The 20,015-nt window shown below is 33.9% G+C and overlaps 1 protein-coding gene across 1 annotated transcript in view; it reads right to left on the bottom strand.

The window, feature by feature from the left end:
- LOC145247803 (sulfhydryl oxidase 2-like) overlaps positions 1–19,155 on the bottom strand; it is a 272,044-nt gene extending 252,889 nt beyond the window's left edge. Inside the window, exon 1 of the mRNA XM_080109438.1 lies at positions 19,080–19,155. Within this exon, the coding sequence (XP_079965564.1) occupies positions 19,080–19,155 (76 nt within the window). The remainder of the gene's footprint in view (positions 1–19,079) is intronic.
- Positions 19,156–20,015: the final 860 nt, after the last annotated feature.

Here is a 20,015-nt window from a genome sequence, read left to right as displayed (position 1 = left end):
TTTGTTTTACGGCATATCAACCTTTTTTTTAGGTTAATGCTAAATCCAGTAATTTTAAATAAAAATACAAATTTTTTTAATGATTCAATTTTTTAATATCTTCAAATATTTATCGATGGTGTTTTGTTTGGCTGTTTTGTTTTACGGCATATCAACCCTTTTCAGGTTATTTAATGCCGAATCCAGTTATTTTCGAAAAAAAGTTTTTATTCTTCAAATGCTTTCTATCTCCAAATAAATACAAGGTGGTCGCTAGAAAAGCGGGAAATTTAAGGTCGTAAATGGGTTTAAAAAAAAAAATTTTTTTTAAAGATTTTATTTTATATAAATTTATTGCATCTGTTTTATTAGTTTCTTCAACTTTGACATCCACACACAGGGCTCTATGGACAAATTTATCTTTAGTTCACCTTTGACAACTAAATATTATCGTTTATTAGGCAAACCCACGTGATTTTTGGAATATGACATCTTCGTTCTGTGACGATTATGTGCATAATAACTTTTTTTTTAATAAATTGTAATTTTACATATACAGAAAATTTTATGTTGATACATTCTAATTTCTTCCGAGTTTTTTTTTTTTGAAACAGCCTTCGTTAAAAAAAAAAGTATATTGTTCTATTAAACTTTTTTTGTTTAAATTAACTTTGTTCGTTTTATTAAAAAAAAAGTTGAAAAGATATTTTTCACTCAGTAGTGAGCTTTGAAAGATTGTCAGTGAAAGAAATACAATCGCCAAAAGATAAGCGTTGCATTATTTCTAGTCGCCACTTTGAAAAATCACTCGCAAATGCGACTGTTTCACTCGCAATATAGAGCCCTGCCACATTATGGACCGAAGGGGGGGGGGCAGCAGAAAGCAACTCTCTGACATTCAAGTCGGGTAATTATTTTTTTATCAAAAGGTAAAAATTCTAACAAAATGTCTGTGTTACTGATTTTTTAAAATAATTAACGAAGTTTGATAATGTTGGTGTAACTTGGAAACAAAAAAGTCCTAGAGCCAAAACGAAACGTTAAAAAAACAAAAACAAAAACAAAAAAAATATGAATTTTCCACTTTTATAAAAAAAATAAATTACCATTTGACAAATTCCCCGCTTTTCTAGCGACCACTCTGTATTTATTCACGGTGTTTAGATTAGTTGATTTATAGAGAAAAATTGTAATTTTTGCTTTGCAAAGCATGACTGAGTTTTGCAAAAGGAAAGGAAAAGATAACAAATGTTTGGTGCATTTTAGGTAAGGAACTCAGTATTTTAAGACAGCTAGCACCAGAAAATCTTTTAGATAAAAACAAAAAGATGAATTATAGATTTTTTTTTTTTTACATGGTAGTCACCACTTATCAAGGCCCGGAAGCCACTCGGGGATAAGGATTATTGCGTGTACAATAATCAATGGGATAGTATCGTAGTATCATTAGTATTGGAGATTTGATAAAGTGTCTTACTTAAGGGGGCGGTTCATCAGGAATTTGTTTATGTTGGACTTGAAGATATCGAAGTTGTATTCAGGTGGGAAACAGGCAGACAAAAGAGAGTTCCACAGGCGTGCACTTCTAAGAAAGAAGCTTTGTTCATGGAATCTACGTTTTGATTTTGTCACAGGTAAAGAGTTGGGAAAATTAATGACAGTGGTTTCAGCTAGACGGGTGTTTATCGTGAAAGATTGGCGAGGGGGGGGGCAGAGATTCGAGCTCAGACGAGCACTTGCCATGGAAGTAACGATAGTATATGAGCGAAAGAAAGGTGTGTCATTTCATCAGTTCTGCAGAATATTTTACGAAGTACGCATCGATTAAAACGCAATCACGTGTCATCCCTGCACGTTCTCAAACATGCGCAGGGGACGGGGAGGTTTACAACACGCCGCCGCGGGGGCAACACAGTAAGACGCGATCAGAAAATCAAATTCAAGATTTGCGCAAACGTTTTCTAAACGAGAAGATAATCACGCTACTAATTATAATTTTTAAAATGAATGATTAAAACTATATAATTAGCCATAATGGAATTATGTTCGCTAACGAACGCATTCATTATTCGAGCTTAATGTTTTAGATGATGATTTTCGCATCGAAAATAATGAAGAACACAAGTTTATTTTTCTCTTCTTCTTTTCTCTACCGACAAGTTCATAATATGAAAAGAGATAACAACGTTTTCCCGTTGGCGAAAAAAATGGTAGAACATTTGAGAGCCACACACGTAGGGAAGGAACACACGGATATTCAACCAGCCTAACGAGATGCCTTCAATAAGTTTCCAGACTTTTTTTGCATGGGAACTTCTATTGATATAGTACACACGAAACTCTAGTCCCCTTGGAAGTCATCCCCTCTCGCTGCAATATACTTATTATACCCCCTCCCCCATTGAAGTCCTCTTGTGTGAGCTTATCAATAACCCTCATCACAGCCTCTTTCATTTCTCCAATTATCTCATAATGACAGCCTCGAAGGTTTTCTTTGAGCTTAAAAAATAACATTAAGTCACAAGGATCAAGGTTTAGACTAAGCGAGGAACTGTCTCGATGCCCATCTTAGTCAAATAGTCTGTGACAAGGATGTAGTTATGGATTGGTGCATTTGAACAAACGTTCTGCATCTTCAGTTTCTCGTAAATAATTGTGTGTACAGCTCTCACAGACATCAAACTGTGCACTTATTGTCTCTATAGACATACGGCAATCCTTATCCATGAAATTCTTTTTTTGGCCAATCAACTTTGGTGTTCTGACTTCTTTACTCCGCCCACACCTCTCATCATCCCTCACAGATTCCCTGCATTTCTTGAATTTCTTATGCCACTCAAAAACTGATACTCGACTCATAAGATGTTCCAAGAGCAGTCTGAAGCATTACATACGTTTCTGTGGCATTTTTCCAAGACCAAAACAGAATTTCATTGCATAGCGTTCTTCTAGAGTGTCCTCACATCCAGATTGCAGTTTTGAAATTCAGCAGTTGTGACAATCAGGCTTTAGTAGGGTGTATTACAATTCCTGCTGTAGCAATAACATACTGATTTTTTTTAAGCAATCTATGACAATTTTCAATGCCTGTACAAAAAAAAGTCTGGAAATTTATTTAAGGCACCTTGTATAAATAATAGCTGTATGTACCGTCTGGTTTTGGAAATGGATTGAAGTGTCCAATTCATAAGAATATAAATAATCAGATTATTTAATCTCCAACGAATCAAGAGACAGCCTGAATATTGGAAGTCAGAGGCATGATCTATACATCAATACGATAGCGTGTGTGTTATTCTGTGTGCATGCTTCCATCTTTTTTCTTTCGAGTGACTGTCGATTAATTGTTATGACCTCCCATTTCTTGTAATAAATAATTTTCCCAGGAATTCTTCCAAAGTTTTGGTTTCTGTTTTGATTATAGCTGAAAGAACTCAAGATTATATATATATATATATATATTAGCAAAAGTACCCGTCGTTGCCTGGGTTCAAAAACAGCCTACAGAAAATGGACTCTGATTTATGAAAGTATAATGGGTTATGAAAAGGAAGGGTTGTAAATTTGGGTTGAATTTGGGAGTATCAAAACCAAAGCAAAATATGAAAGTAAAAATAAAATAGATAAACCCAATAATTTATTATACCATACCTGTTCACACTGAAACACTTACCACAATATTCTGTGGATCAATATTACAAAACCTTGTTAAACTTTGTGACATATTTACATTCTATGGAGGTCAGGCGCGAACGAACACCCTATAATTTTATTATACTATATTTTTTCAAATTGAAACATAATTATCAAAGTATACTTATGCAGATAGATATGAAAAGCCTTTATTAAAGCTTGTGCCTATTTCCATTCTATGGAGGCCAGGTGCGAACGCAGACCGCACAATTTTAATGAATCATCATTTTGCCAGATCAAACACACCCATTCCTGTGTCTCGATACATCTTCTATCATTATATATGATCAGTTTTCTATAATAGTCAACCATATAGGAGCCTATTCGTGACCAGACACACACACACATCCAGCTTTATATATATATACACACACACACACACACACACATTATTTTTTCTTCATAAGTTTTGGTTTGGTTTCGATTCAAGCTGATGCATCCAAGTCATATGAATATATTTCTTTTATTTTTGAAATCACAACTTTATAATATACTAGACCACCCGTGACCCGTTGGGTCAGTACGTTATATTAGCTATGGAATTCATGTATGAGCGTGACACTTGTGGCATAAAGAAAATATTTTTTTTTTACATAACAGAAGCATTTCTATGAAAGTATATTAAAATGAAAAAAGAATATAGATAGATTTCTATGAGTCGTTCTGTTTATTATAATTGTTATTTTTTTTTAAATTACAGTTACTGAATTATAAGTGGTTGGTCATACTTATAGGTAAATATGCACTGAACAGGTATCATAATCCTTATTATAGTTAAATTCAAATTTTGATATATCATCTTTTAAATGAAATTGTTAGTTGAAAGTACAGAATAATAAAAAAAACACTCTCCACATGTTAATAATGGCTTTTTAAATAGAAAATGAAAATAAAATGTAACTTTTTCATTTAATTTAAGCAAACATTCAGTACCCATTGTGTAAAGGAAAACACTATTTAATGTAATAGAAATGTGTGCATTTACCGATTCAGCTTTCCGTTTGGAAATGTAAGCAGACGACTTTAAAAAACATGGGAAGAAGAAAAAGAATTTTTTTTGTAATAACGCCCTCTAGTAAAAAGGTCTGCATTAGTTAAGGGGGATAACTCTATCCAGTTTTACATCGCTGCCTTTTTCTCTCTCTCACACATACACGTAACTATTTCTCGCGTACGTAACGAAAACAGAGGGAGTAGGAGTGTTGAAATCTATTAGAGGGAAAGTGAGAGGTGTTTTCTTTCCATAAATTGTATAGGGTAATATTTCATATTATCAATAGATTCATACATAAATAGATTTTATAATATATATTATAATTATCTATGAATCTATGTATTATTTGTATATATAAATAACTATTTGATCAAATTAAATTAAATTGTTTGTATTAAAAGCGATATAAAAATTCCGGAATTGGAATAACGGATTGCAGACGTTGCTATTTACGCATGCGCAACCGGATGTTGAAAACCGGAAATCTGATTGCAAACATACAAGATCCATAGACTTTTAGTATTATATAGATAAGAATGGATAGAAAATTGACTATAATAATATATACGAAATCTGCATAAATTAAAATATCATATTTAAGCGTATTTTATGACCGGGCTATGCCAGGTGTCCCTGTTAGCTTAGATAAATACTTTTGCAATCGTAACGATAGAGCTACAATAATATCAGGGCGTCAATATTTACGTTGAACATCCACAGAATGCCAACATCACTTTATTTCATATGACAGCGTCTGCTGTGGAATTTCCACAGGTCCCACTGGTGTTTTTAAATTCAAGCTATCTGGCTGACGGAACAAGAGCAAACTACCACCATCAATTCAAATTCCATACAGATTCACGAGTTTGACAAAACCCACATGAAGAAGGTCGGAGATTACATCGGCATAAACATTGTGAGAATAATATTCAGGATGAGAACAGCAGTCCAAATAATCCAAGGTAATAATTATGTAAAAAATTCCAAAATCGAATCGTTATTTTAAATCAACGTTTTAAGTATTTTGTGAAAGTCAACTCGTATATACAGTAGAACCCCGAGATACGGTGGCCCTAGTATACGTTTTTATTACATTTACGATGTAGAATACGATGATTTTCGGCTCTTGATTACAATATTTTCCCCGACTTACGGTGTTATTTATAATGTTATTTGATTATATACATGCATATATTATATACTGTACTTTGTTACTAATTTTGAATTCTGTATCCCTGAGTTTTACCGTATTTACTTAATATATTAGTGAAATAGGAACTGGATTGTACCTGCATTTTGTTATTTGGGAAATGGTATTTTCCACTAAAAGCCATAAATTTAACATCTATCGTGTTTTTCAAACTGCAAAACAGCTACATGGTAAACAGTTAATGACCCCCATTTTCTATTTAACAATGTAAGTTAATATATTTTTTTTTTCAATGGGAGAGTTGAATTTTTTTTGTGAATTTTCTAACGTTGAGTCTGGGATATGTTGAACTTAGTCTATCTGGGAAATTAAACTAACTATTTATTGTCTTATATTTTTTTTAGTCGCCCACACTGAGGATTGAACCTTCAACCTTCAAGAGAAGGACTTTTTATAATTGATTTTTCCAAGTACTCTAACCACTCTGCCACGGGTCCAAAAAAAAAAAAAAATAAAAAATAAAAAAAATAATAATTACATTTGCGAATTACTTAGGACCTCTATCCAGTCATGGCTGACAGAACAAGAGCATGGAACCCCCATGAAGTAAATAAAGGGGTTCTGCTCGAAATTTCATCCAACTTTCAGAGTTCGACAGAAACATTCCCAATTTCAACAAAATACACTCAAAGAAGGTCGGAGGTTACATCGAGCGAAACGTTGTGAAAATGAAACCCAAGATGAGAACAGTAGTCCGATGATTCCAACTAATACATGTAACCAATCCTCATCTCAAAAATTCAAAAACGTCAAGAATATCTGTTAATAAACGATTCCTTATTTTCAAGTTAAAAATTGATCTTAAGAACTTTTTCAATGCACGAATATATACAGCATATTTCGAGCCCTGTGCTCCATCCTTGGAACATGGAAGTCGGATAAGGTCATCGCTGTGAACTTCTCGACTAAACAAGGACGAGATGATCCTCAAGTCGCTTCTCAAATGATTCAGCCGCATTGTAAGAATAACTATTGTGTTCCGAAGAAGCTTCCATTTTCCGAACTAGAATGAAAGTGGAAATCATTCAAGCCCAAAATATGAGAAGATGCTGAAGGAGAGTGTCAGATGATTGACATCTTTTCGGAAATTATGGAAAATCAATGGAGTGGCATAAACAAAGATAGCATCGAGGAAGGTTGAAGAGGTCTATTGCAACACGCACGTAGTACAGAGTTCATTCCATGACATTAGCTATCGATATCCTTTTGCACACATATATATATATATATATATATATATCATTTATAATATTCCGAATTTTATTATGTTCATATAATTGAGAATTCGGTAATCGTTCATATAGCAATAAATTTTAAGTCAATATCAGGTGACTTAATTTGTAAGCTTCAAGATTAGCAGTTTTTGTAATCGAGCATTCATAGTTTGTTTTCACAAAATCAACACACCAAAGATCGAATTGATACCAACAAGTTGTGTATTTTCATTAAATTCAATGTATTTTCATTAAATTTAATGAAAATGCACTACGTGTTGCTAATCCGATCTTTGTTGTCTTGATTCTCTGAAAACTAGGTTCAATCCTCGGCTTCGGAGAGGTGCTAGTCTAGCTGCACTAATGAGTTGTGATACAACGAAACAGTACTGTATGTGGATGACTACAAATATATTTCACCCCCCTCCCCCTCTTTTGGTAGAGCACTGTCTTAAGTAATCTTACCTGCTACTTTATTGGCTGAAAAATGCAAGGCTCATTGTTTGTTTGTAAATAAGCGGTTTGAGCACTATAAAAGTGGTGGGCGAATGTTTGTTTAGAATAGACATTTGTGGAAGTTATTTATGAGCGCCGTTCCCATGGGTCGATAGGTAGAACTGTCGACTGTTCTAGGTTTAATCCTCGGCTCAGAAGAGGTGCTAGTCTAGCTACACTGATTAGTTGTGATACAACAAAACAGTACTGTATATGGAGGATTACAAATATATATATATATATATATATATATATATATATATATACACACACACACACACACACACACACACACCAGCAGGACTCAACATTGCCCGGGATTGAATGATGAACAAATGTTTCACCTTCCCACATTTTATTATCAACATTGGTGAAATTGCCCATTTTTCAATCAAATCGATTAATTAACTAAACTAGTTGGGGACCCACTGCGGTGCACGGGGAGAAAGCTTCATATGCCTCCCCACTTAATCTGCCATACATTGCATTGTAGAGGACCTATTGTTGATTTTCTGAAATCATTTTTATATATAATGGCTTGAATTACAGTTTAAAATTCAAAAGTCAAGTATCATGATTCAATTGTGCTCCAAACAGAAACATTCATTTCGAACACGCCTGTCATATCAAGGAATCTACTATTGGTTTTATATGGTGTGTAATTCAGCTTGTACAGGATGACCAAAAAGAAAAACAAAGGACATTCAATTGCTTTTCTGAGCATTTTACAGTCAACGGAGAAAAAAAGGCCAAAGACCCTAGTGTTTTGATGTGATGTTTTGAATATAACAAACTAGTTATGACCAAAGTTTCATTTCATTCAGACAAAACACTAAGAAACGGGGCCTAATTAGAGTTGGGGCCCGTTTTTTGGGTCACCCTGTATTATACTAAAACTTTGCAAATGCACTTGTGATGTTAGGCTGTATAAGGTGTTAACTTTGGTCAGAATCGCCTGTTCCTTCTTTCATCGGATTTTTTCCCCATTATCAATATTTATCAAAGACATTCCGATACAAAACGTATCTTAGATCACTGCCAGATACATAACGTACATTTATGTGAAATTTTGTAAAACTCGACTCAGCCGTTTTGGTATCCATAGAAAACAAACTCACACACAAAGTTCCTTTTATATAATAGTAGAAATATGATCATTGCTGTAATGGTGCAAGAAAGGAACTTGTAATCTCGACATGCAGTGGTTCTTCAAAGAAAGAAGTCAGCGAAACAACATATAAAAAAGAGAACATTCAAAAGAAACAGGGCAACAAAAGAAAATTGTCTGCCAAAATGTGCTGGATTGAGAGAGTAAATTAAAGGTTGTTGAACGTTAATAAATTCATATTTCCTTTTTGAATTTTTGAGATGAGGATTGGTTATTCGTATCATTTGGCTTCATTGGACTACTGTTCTCATCTTTAGTGTGATTTTCACGTTTCGGTCGATGTATCCTCCGACCTTCTCCATGTATCTTGTCAAACTCGAGAATGTTTCTGTTGAATTCGGAAATTTCGTTCAAATTCCTGCGTTCGACAGAAACATTCCTGAGTTCGACAAGATACACCCGAAGAAGGTCGGAGGTTACATCGACCGAAACGTTGTGAAAAATCACACTCAAGTTGAGAACAGTAGTCTGATGAATACAAATAATACGAGACTCATATTTGTTGTGTATTAAAAATAGAATATTAATACTAGAAAGATATCAGCTTTATCAAAACATATTTGTCGGTTAAATATATTTCTCGTTCCGTCATTTGTCATCTGCATTGCAATTTTGTATTGTCACTGTCATTTTGTAAAACTAAAACGCCTGATATCGCTGAAATGCTAAGAACAGATACTACACTTTGACCTCAACAAAACAAACAATAATAAAATAAACTCTTGTTTGCCTGCTCTAGTTGGGGACCCGTCGTGGTGCACCAGGAATATTGGTTAGTTGTTTTTGTTTTACGGCATATCAACCTTTTTCAGGTTATTTAATACCGAATCTAGTTATTTTGAGGAACGATTTTTTTACGTCAGATTCTATTTAACCCATAGTTGTGACCCTAACAGGTACTACCACTCCGGGTCAGAGTGGACCTGGGAGCAATGGCAATTAAAGGGTGGCTCCACACTCCCCAAAGCCTGCAAGCTGAGGCTTCACCATTGGATATAGTTTAAGATCATATCCAGGACCTGAAGAAGATCGGAGGTTACATCAGCTGAAATGAATGGCTTTTGTCTTGAGGAGGCCTCATGTTTTGACAAGCTTCTGGGCTTGACCTTTACTCCTGATCTTAAATTGAACATGTACATCAAATCTGTTGCGAAGATCGCTGGAAAAATGGTGGGATCCTTCTATCGATCCAGTAGATATCTCACTGCTGATGCAATTCTCTATCTATATAAGAGCCAGGTACGTCCAAGGATGGAGTACTGTTGCCACATCTGGGCAGGAGCTGCTAGAAATACCTTATCCTGCCTTGATAGAGTTCAACATAGACTTCATAGTCTCGTAGGAGATATCCTTTTCTCTTCCCTGCAACCTCTATCTCACAGAAGAGATGTTGCGAGTTTGTCTCTGCTGTATCGTTATTTTCATGGAAAGTGTTCGACTGAGCTTCAATCTATGGTACCCCCTCGCCAAACTTTCACAAGAAACACTCGTCTAGTTGAAAACACTATCAATAATTCCCCCCACTCGTTATCTGTGCCTAAACCTAGACGTAGATTCGATGAACAAAGCTTCTTTCTTAGAACTGCACGCCTGTGGAATTGTCTTCCATTTTCCTGCTTTCCAGCTGACTACAATATGGTTGTGTTCAAGTCTAACGTAAACAAGTTCTTGATGAACCGTCCCACTTGTTAACAAATTTACCGAATCTCCATTACTAACGATTACTATATTGTCCAATTTCTACTATACACTCTTTAACCCTTATCCCCGAGTGGCCTTTTGGCCTTGATAAGTGGGGATGCCTACCTAAAAAAAAAAAAAAAAAAACACTGTGAAAACAACGTTCAAGATGAGAACAGTAGTTCAAACGTTGATCTAAAAAAATTCAGAAACATTTTATGTATTTTAAAATGAATTTAAAACAAAAATAATAATCATTGTATTATTTAAACGCATAGTGTAGTACGAGTTCTATTGTCAGAAGCCCGTCCTCCTAGGATTTACCTTCTTTTTAAGAAGTAATGGAGTAATGCTCCCAGGTATTACATCTTGCTTTGAGAGGTGGCGGTAATGTTCTTTTATCCTAATACCATCCTCCCACTGATTACCTCCTCCTTTGAGGGTAACTGTTGTGAATGACTGTTCACCATAAAATCATTTCCTCAGGGTAGCAAAAATATTTCAGGAGGGGAAGCATATATCTGGCAGTGTGCTTTATATATATATATATATATATATATATATATGTCTTCTATTCAACTTTTTTTCAGAAACTACTGGCCCGATCTAGTTTAGATTTTGTATGAACTTTTGCAGGACAGCGAAATAAATATATATTATATGGTATCAGATTAATAGGGATCTATAGAGATTACATATATACAAAGTCGCAGTGTACCAGTTAAAGTCAACAAGTGAAGCATGCGTGGTCCCCCGTGATGTATGGGTACGGTAAACATATTATACCAAAATGTTGAAGCAATTGGTCTGGTAGTTATTTAGATTATTAATAAAACTAATGAACCAAGAATTACATCTTTATATATATATATATATATATATATATATAGATTAGTATAATGTACTACTAATGAAATAAGTGAAGCATGCGTGGTCCCCCGTGAGAGCACAGTGAACGAGGCATAAAAAAATGACTAAGTTCAGCATTTGCCCTCCCCTCCATTTAGACCCCAAAGCTCCCAGGGGACGTCAAATCATAGTGAAAATGAACAAACAGTGCAGTTTTAGGCATTAACATATGTAAATTTGAGTTCTGCACCATGCAAAAAAAAAAAAAAAAAGTAATGACTAAGTCCATTATTTGCTCCAGTCCCATTTAGCCCCAAAAGTCCCCAAGGCCTTAACACATTTAAATTTGAGTTCAGCACCATGCAAAACTGCTAAATAGACATACACAGAAAATCTTTGGACAAATATGGTAAAATAGTCCCCAAAATGGAGTTATCGCGAAGTATAGCTAAACAAAATTATTTAGAAATCAGTTAGTTACAATTTTTGAGAAAGTTTTATAAAAATCCAAGGCATTTTATAATAAGCACAAAAGTGTCAATTTTAGCTTTTTTAACCTGAAAGACACCCTTGGGGAAGGGGACAACCGGAGTTTTTCTGAAAAATTCATTCTGTTACTTTTTTAATCATATCATGTTTAATGTTGGTGCAAAATTTCAAAAAACTTCCAAAGCGTAGTTATTAAGAGAAGTGTGGACAGACGCACAGACAAGGGTGAATTTACAGGTCCAGTCTCCTTTTGTCAGGGAACCAATAAATAGAAATATCTGGGTACTGAACCGCATCCAATGGAAGGTGCACTACTGAAATATAAAGTTGCATAACCGCAGCTAAAGTCGCCTTGAAGAGATTTTCATCAATCATGACCAACAGAAACATTAAAATAGACACCAAATTTTTTTATTTTTTTTTTTATTTTTTATTATTATTACATTTTCACCCCAAACAAGGCAAATTGCCACTTTGGTGTAGGGGGCTACTATCAGGGGCAACAACTACTGGGGTACTATGTAGGGATTTGGGCAGCAAGGTGTCGGTTCACGTTACACTTGAACTTCTGCACGTCAGTACTGTTGGGGAAGCAGGGACCTGGAATGGAATTCCAGAGTCTAGCGGTTCTGGGGAAGAAACTATTGGAGTAAAAAGATCTTTTACATCTAGGGATCTCTACAGTGTGGGGGTGGGATTTAGCAGCCTGTCGGGTTTGTCGAGGGTGCACACGTCGTGGGGGCACAAGTGATTGCAGTTCGTCAGAGCATTCACCACTAAAATACTTGTAGAAAAGGCAGAGGGATGCAACATTTCGTCGATGGGACAGAGGCTGAAGCTTAGATGCCAGTTCAGGGCCTATCAGGTTTGCGACTCTCTTTTGAACCTTGTCAAGGAGCGAGAGACTAGTAGCAGATGCACCAGCCCAGATGTGGCAGCAATACTCCATACATGGGCGAATGGTGGCTTTATAGAGGTACAGGATACTTTCGGGTGTTAGTAGTTTATTCCGAACATATGTATGGTCTGTTCTTTTATACGGTTGTGAGTGCTGGACAATCACCAACAGCACAAGGAAGAGACTAGAGGCAACTGAAACTTGGTTCATGCGGAGATTTTTGAAGATATCCTGGACAGAAAATAAAATAAATCAAGAGCTATTAGAAATGGCAAACGCAGAAAGGTCTCTAATAAGAAGAGTACGAAAAAGACAAATGAGATTCGTGGGCCATGTCTACAGAAAAATCGGAATGGAACAGATAAATTTTCCCAGAGGACGATAGCAAGAAACATACATTGGCAGTTTGAACACATGAACAACATCAAAACTGATGAGCAACAATGAATTAATAAATGCCTCGAGGGAGAGAGATAGATGGAGAGCAATAGCCGTCAATGCCGGTACCAGGCAGAACATGCATGATGATGATGATGATGATGATCATGGAGGTTAGTATTAAATGCAAAATTGTGTAAAGCACTCATTATAAGTTCACAGGCCTGTTTTTATCGAGGAAAAAGTCTGGTATATATAATACTATAAAAAAAAAAAGGGGACTATAAAACTAATTACTAAAATAGATTATCTCCCTTTGCCTATTTTGTCAATGAATTGCTTCCCTTGCTTTCCAAAATATCTCCTAGTATATATATATATATATATATATATATATATATATATATATATATATATTTGTGTGCGTGAAAGTGTCTGTGTACATTTCCCTACGCAGCAATAACTCTGTCAATTTTAAGCCTACAGATTCGAAATTTGATATACAGGGTACTGAGATTTGGGAAAATCGATGTGATTGGTTTTCGGACAGAAATTTGGCGATTAAGGGGTCAAAGTTCAATGATTTGACCTTTGAGAACTCTACCAAACTCCTCCGCCAATTTTGGGTCTAAACGCTTGAAATTTTCGATATAGATTCCTTGGACATAGATCTAACTTAATAACTTTATTTGAGCCCTAAACAATAATTTTTCAGGGGTCATAATAGGGGTCAAAGTTAAAAAAAATAACGTTTTTTTTTTTGGCTCAGCATACACCCGAGCAATGCTGGGCTGAAATGCTAGTATAATATAAAACTGAATGTTTGTGTGTGTGTGTGTGTGTGTGTGTGTGTGTGTGTTTGTTTGTTCGTGTGTGTGTGTGTGTGTGTGTGTGTGTGTTTGTTTGTTCGTGTGTGCGTGTTTGTGTGTGTGTGTGTGTGTTTTTTGTTTGTGTGTGTGTGTGTGTGTGTGTGTGTGTGTGTGTGTCTGGTCACGAATAGGCTCCTATATGGTTGACTATTTTAAAAAACTGATTACATATAATTATAGAAGATGTATCAAGACACAGGAATGGGTATGTTTGATCTGGCAGAACGGTGGTTCATTAAAATTGTGGAGCCTGCGTTTGTGCCTGGTCCACAAAGTATGGAAATAAAAAATTTAAAAATGAAAAAAAAACAAAACATTTACAAGTGTTTTTAATATCAAAGTATTCTTATGTACATCTATAAGTATGTTTTAACTTAAATACGGATGGTATAATAAAATTGTGCGGCCTGCGTTCGTGCCTGGTCCACAAAGTATGGAAATAAAAAATTAAAAAAAAAAAAAAACGTTTACAAGTGTTTTTGATATAGATGTACATAAGAATACTTTGATAAGTATGTTTTAACTTAAATAAGGATGGTATAATAAAATTGTGGGGTCTGCGTTCACGCCTGGCCTCCATAGAAATATAGCACAAACTTTAATAAAGACTTTTCATATCTATCTGCGTAAGTATACTTTGATAATTATGTTTCAGTTTGAAGAAATATGGTATAATAAAATTATGGGGTGTTCGTTTGCGCCTGACCTCCATAGAATGTAAATATGTCACAAAGTTTAACAAGGTTTTTTAATATAGATCCACAGAATATTATGATAAGTGTTTCAGTGTGAAGAGGTATGGTATAATTATGGGGTTTATCTATTTGATTTTTACTTTCATCATATTTTGCTTTGGTTTTGATACCCTCAAATTCGAAGCTTTCTCTTACAACCCTTCCTTTTCATAACCTATCATACTTTAATAAATCAGAGTCCATTTTCTGTAGGCTGTTTTTGAACCCAGTCAACGACGGGTACTTTTGCTAATATATATATATATATATATATATATATATATATATATATATATATATATATATTAGTGTTGGGACATTTAATCAGAATCGGAAATTGTAAAAATCGAAAAATTTGGGGGCATTGGAATCGGTATCAGAAATATTGATGCCTATTTTCCGACGCCAAACTGACTCTTTTAATTATCTTTTTTTAATTTGATTTTGTTTAAAGTAAAATCTTCCATTGCTGGTAATATTGATAAATTACTAAATATTCATTGATTGTAAAATACCAGTAAAACTAAAAATGATAAATCATCCTCCACAAGAAAATGACAATCTTATAGTTAAATAATTAGAGATTTATAAAGAATCGGAATCGATAATTGTATTGGAATCAGAAATTTAGCATGGAATTGGTAATTGTAATCGTCCCATCACTAATATATATATATATATATATATATATATATATATAAATAATACTTGTGCAAATAGAAATTCAATTAACTTTCTTGAAGTTATATATTTGGATTTTACGGTCACTGGATTATTTATCTTCCACCAGACTATCCATTCACGTGTAATCACATTTTTCTTCACCATATTCCCTCTGCTTCAATTTTTTGTTATCAAGTAAGATCTTTGACTGACTTGTTGTTTCATCAAATACTTTTGCATGCAAAATCCGATCCTGTATTTTGCTAATTCCTACCCTCTGATGAGAAGGAAAGTATTTCTTCGAAACGGATTAAGGACTATCCACTTATCAAGTATTTCCTTTTCAGGTTAAATATGTTTCTAACTCTTTTTTAACATGTTTTTTTTACTGTTTGCTCGTATATATATATATATATATATATATATATATATATATATATATATATATACATACACACAAACATACACAGAGAATACATGGAATATATCTATATACATATACAGCTGATTTATTTTTTGCTCTCACCTTGATATGAAAAGCCTATTTTTTCTATTTAAAAATTATTAAAATGAACTTTTTGAATATACTCAATCATGAGTATACGAGCAACTACATGAATGTTAACTAATCTGCATATTCCTTTGAAGAACGAGCATTCATTAATTATTCATTTTATGGTTTCTTATAAGATGGGTAATTTCATTTCACTATTATGCTGAATCCTATTTAATCATAGTTTCTATATTTTGCATAATTGCGTGGATATTAAGATGAAAGTATTCTAACACACACACATTATATATATATATATATATATATATATATATATATATATATATATAAATTATATTTTTTTAAAAATAAAAGTGACCTTGTCTGTGTTTATGGAACGGTCTCTACCAAAATCGAATCAATTTTTCGCCTACAGACTTGAAACTTGATACATAACGGATTTGGACCCGTGGAACAAATTCGATTTGTTTTTTAGCCGTTAAAATAACTGCTAAGGGATCAAAATTGAAAAAAAAAAAAAAAAAATGACCTTCGCTTGGCGTAAGTTAATTATACCAGTTTTTTTTTTTTGCTGTACATGCACTAAGTTAAAGTTATATTTTAAAGTTAAAGTCATAATTTGAAGTCATATTTTGAAGTCATATTTTGAAGTCATAATTTGAAGTCATAATTTGAAGTCATAATTTGAAGTCATAATTTGAAGTCACAATTTGAAATCACATTTTGAAGTCACATTTTGAAGTCATAATTTGAAGTCATAATTTGAAGTCATAATTTGAAGTCATGTTTTGAAGTCATGTTTTGAAGTCATGTTTTGAAGTCATGTTTTGAAGTCATGTTTTGAAGTCATGTTTTGAAGTCATGTTTTGAAGTCATGTTTTGAAGTCATGTTTTGAAGTCATGTTTTGAAGTCATGTTTTGAAGTCATGTTTTGAAGTCATGTTTTGAAGTCATGTTTTGAAGTCATGTTTTGAAGTCATGTTTTGAAGTCATGTTTTGAAGTCATGTTTTGAAGTCATGTTTTGAAGTCATGTTTTGAAGTCATGTTTTGAAGTCATGTTTTGAAGTCATGTTTTGAAGTCATGTTTTGAAGTCATGTTTTGAAGTCATGTTTTGAAGTCATGTTTTGAAGTCATGTTTTGAAGTCATAATTTGAAGTCATGTTTTGAAGTCATAATTTGAAGTCATAATTTGAAGTCATAATTTGAAGTCATAATTTGAAGTCATATTTTGAAGTCATATTTTGAAGTCATATTTTGAAGTCATATTTTGAAGTCATATTTTGAAGTCATATTTTGAAGTCATATTTTGAAGTCATATTTTGAAGTCATATTTTGAAGTCATATTTTGAAGTCATATTTTGAAGTCATAATTTGAAGTCATAATTTGAAGTCATAATTTGAAGTCATAATTTGAAGTCATATTTTGAAGTCATATTTTGAAGTCATAATTTGAAGTCATATTTTGAAGTCATAATTTGAAGTCATATTTTGAAGTCATAATTTGAAGTCATATTTTGAAGTCATATTTTGAAGTCATATTTTGAAGTCATATTTTGAAGTCATATTTTGAAGTCATAATTTGAAGTCATATTTTGAAGTCATATTTTGAAGTCATATTTTGAAGTCATATTTTGAAGTCATATTTTGAAGTCATAATTTGAAGTCATAATTTGAAGTCATAATTTGAAGTCATAATTTGAAGTCATAATTTGAAGTCATAATTTGAAGTCATATTTTGAAGTCATATTTTGAAGTCATATTTTGAAGTTATATTTTGAAGTCATAGGTTAAACAACGTTATTTTTTAAAGGTATATGTACAGATTCATACACTAACAGATAAGGTTTTGGTTTCGATTCTAACTGATGGCACACAAGTCATTTTTTTTTTTTTTTTACTTTTGAAATTGCGAAAACATTAGATTCAATATAATAATCGACTGAGAATTAACTTTTTAATAATAAATACGAAATCTGCATTAATTAAAATATAATTTTTATACATATTTGGTGACCGGGCAACATCGGGCGGCCTGCTGGTCCATACATAATTGTATGTTTCAAAATACTGGAATTTGAACAACAGAAAGGTAAAAAAATAAAATGGATTCTTTGTTTCTATTTCTTTTCATCTCGGATATTTTTTTTATACTGCGGATATTTCTGCGATTGATTTTCATCAATGTTTCTTAAAATTTTTATATTTTCCACAAATTTATCAATTTTTTTTTTTTCTCATTCTTTTTTTCCCCCCTGGTGTTGCATTCCTCTACAAGAACAAGGTTAAGAATTCCAAATCGACGCGATTCTTAATAATAGATTCAGGTGAACACGCGCCACAGTAGGTGTAAAAAAAACAAAAGAGCTTTAGCACCAACAAAAAAAAAAAAAAAAAAAAAAAAAAAAGCGATCTCCGTATGCAAAACGTGAATGCCTTCACAGCAATGAAAAATGCTTCATTTACTTATGCCATGCATGTTGCAAATTTATGCCGCAAAAGGAAGATAGTATCCATATGTAAGCAGCTTCTTTTTTTTTTTTTTTTTTTTTTTCATATACTAACGAATCACTGCCTATCAAGGCTCAAAGCAAAAATCCGGATTTATCAGCAGGTGCTTGTTCATACAATCCATACCTATTACTGCGAATCCAGCCAAGGATCTTTATCCTGAGCCCCAAACATCAACAAAGATCAAACCAGTCCTGCAATAATCCGATCCCTGTTGATTTTACATGGGAGTTATGTTCTGTGCAGTTCTAGGAGGTCCACCCATCCAGGCTTTACTTTCTCTCTTTGAGAAGGGAGAAGTTTATTGCTAATTGCTTGGGGCGCCCTTACCAGGGAATGCCAACGGCGTTGCTCAGGCACTTTTTGCAGGTCAGAGTGCCCCCTCCTCTGGGGCGCTGACTACTCATTCGCACTTTCTAACTCTTGTGTCACAGTTCTTGCAGTGAGAGAGAACTAAATACCTCTATGACTGCAAAGCTCCAAAGATTATTAGTTTTTGACCTATACTACCTTTACCAAATTCTTTTGTCCCCATTACACAAATTGGGATGCAGTGCAGGATCACCCCCCCTCCCTTAACCAAGCTCTTTTAAAAAGGAGACTTCATTGGTTTGGCCACGCTGAAAATCAGTTCATTCATTCATGAAGCAATAACCACCAAATCACTCCAAGATTAACACAAACGCTCAGGAGGTCAGCTGAAGAGGTAGTTACACGCCTTCAAAGCCAATATTGAATTTACTTCCGGTCCACAGGTTTACAGCGTTTGCTGGCGTTGAAACTGGCTGCTGATCACAATCTTCTCCATCATGGACCATCGTGTGTGGCATGCGTTTGCTCAGGACACTGTGTGTTGTATGGGACGAGCTGGCTCAACCCACTCTAGGTGAATACTACTTTAAGTCAAGGCCCATAGGCCACTCAAGGCTAAGCATGATTGAGTTTGTGAGGTGGATAGTGAAGCAACACCATAAGGATTGATAAAGATAGTTGAAACTGGGCAGAATTTGATTATTTAAGAGGATGGCTTAACAAGAATTTGTACACATTAGACTTGAAAACGATTATGTTGTAGTCAACCAAGAAGCTGTGGTGTGGTATTGTGTTCCACAGACCGGCAATTCATGAAAAGAAACTTAGTTTATTGAAGTTTGTTAAATTTTCTATGCACAAGAATAAATCGAAATTATTTGCAGTTGTTATAGGTAAACAAGTTTGTTATGAATTATGCACAAGGGGAAATAAGGCTACTAGATCGGAGCTCAGTTGAACACTTACAATGAAAACAAAGAAAGAAGAGAACAAGTTTGTTCTGAGTAAAAACGTCAAGAAATGTACTTTTTAGAGTTTCAGACCAAAGGTTGATAAAAAAGAAAGAAATGTTTAGTGGTTTTGTTTTACGGCATATCAACCCCTTTCGGGTTATTTAATGTCGAATCCAGTTATTTTGGAAACAGTTTTTATGCTTTATGTTCTTTATGCAATAGAACCCCGGGATACAGTTTTTTTTCAGGTTACAGTATTTGCCACACCTTACGGTGTTATTTATAATATTATTTGATTATGTGTATTATATACAATACTGTATTTTATTACTATTTTTGAATATGCACTGTATAAAATTTTGCTTAGGCCCCGCCATATGGTGATTTCACCTTATGATTCCAACCCCGGAATG

Source organism: Euprymna scolopes, chromosome 26 (assembly GCF_053919585.1).
Source record: "Euprymna scolopes isolate OS-2025 chromosome 26, ASM5391958v1, whole genome shotgun sequence".
NCBI classification, from domain to species: Eukaryota; Metazoa; Mollusca; class Cephalopoda; order Sepiida; family Sepiolidae; genus Euprymna; species Euprymna scolopes.
Note: the sequence above shows the minus strand (reverse complement) of the source record. Positions and strands in the feature narration are given on the sequence as shown.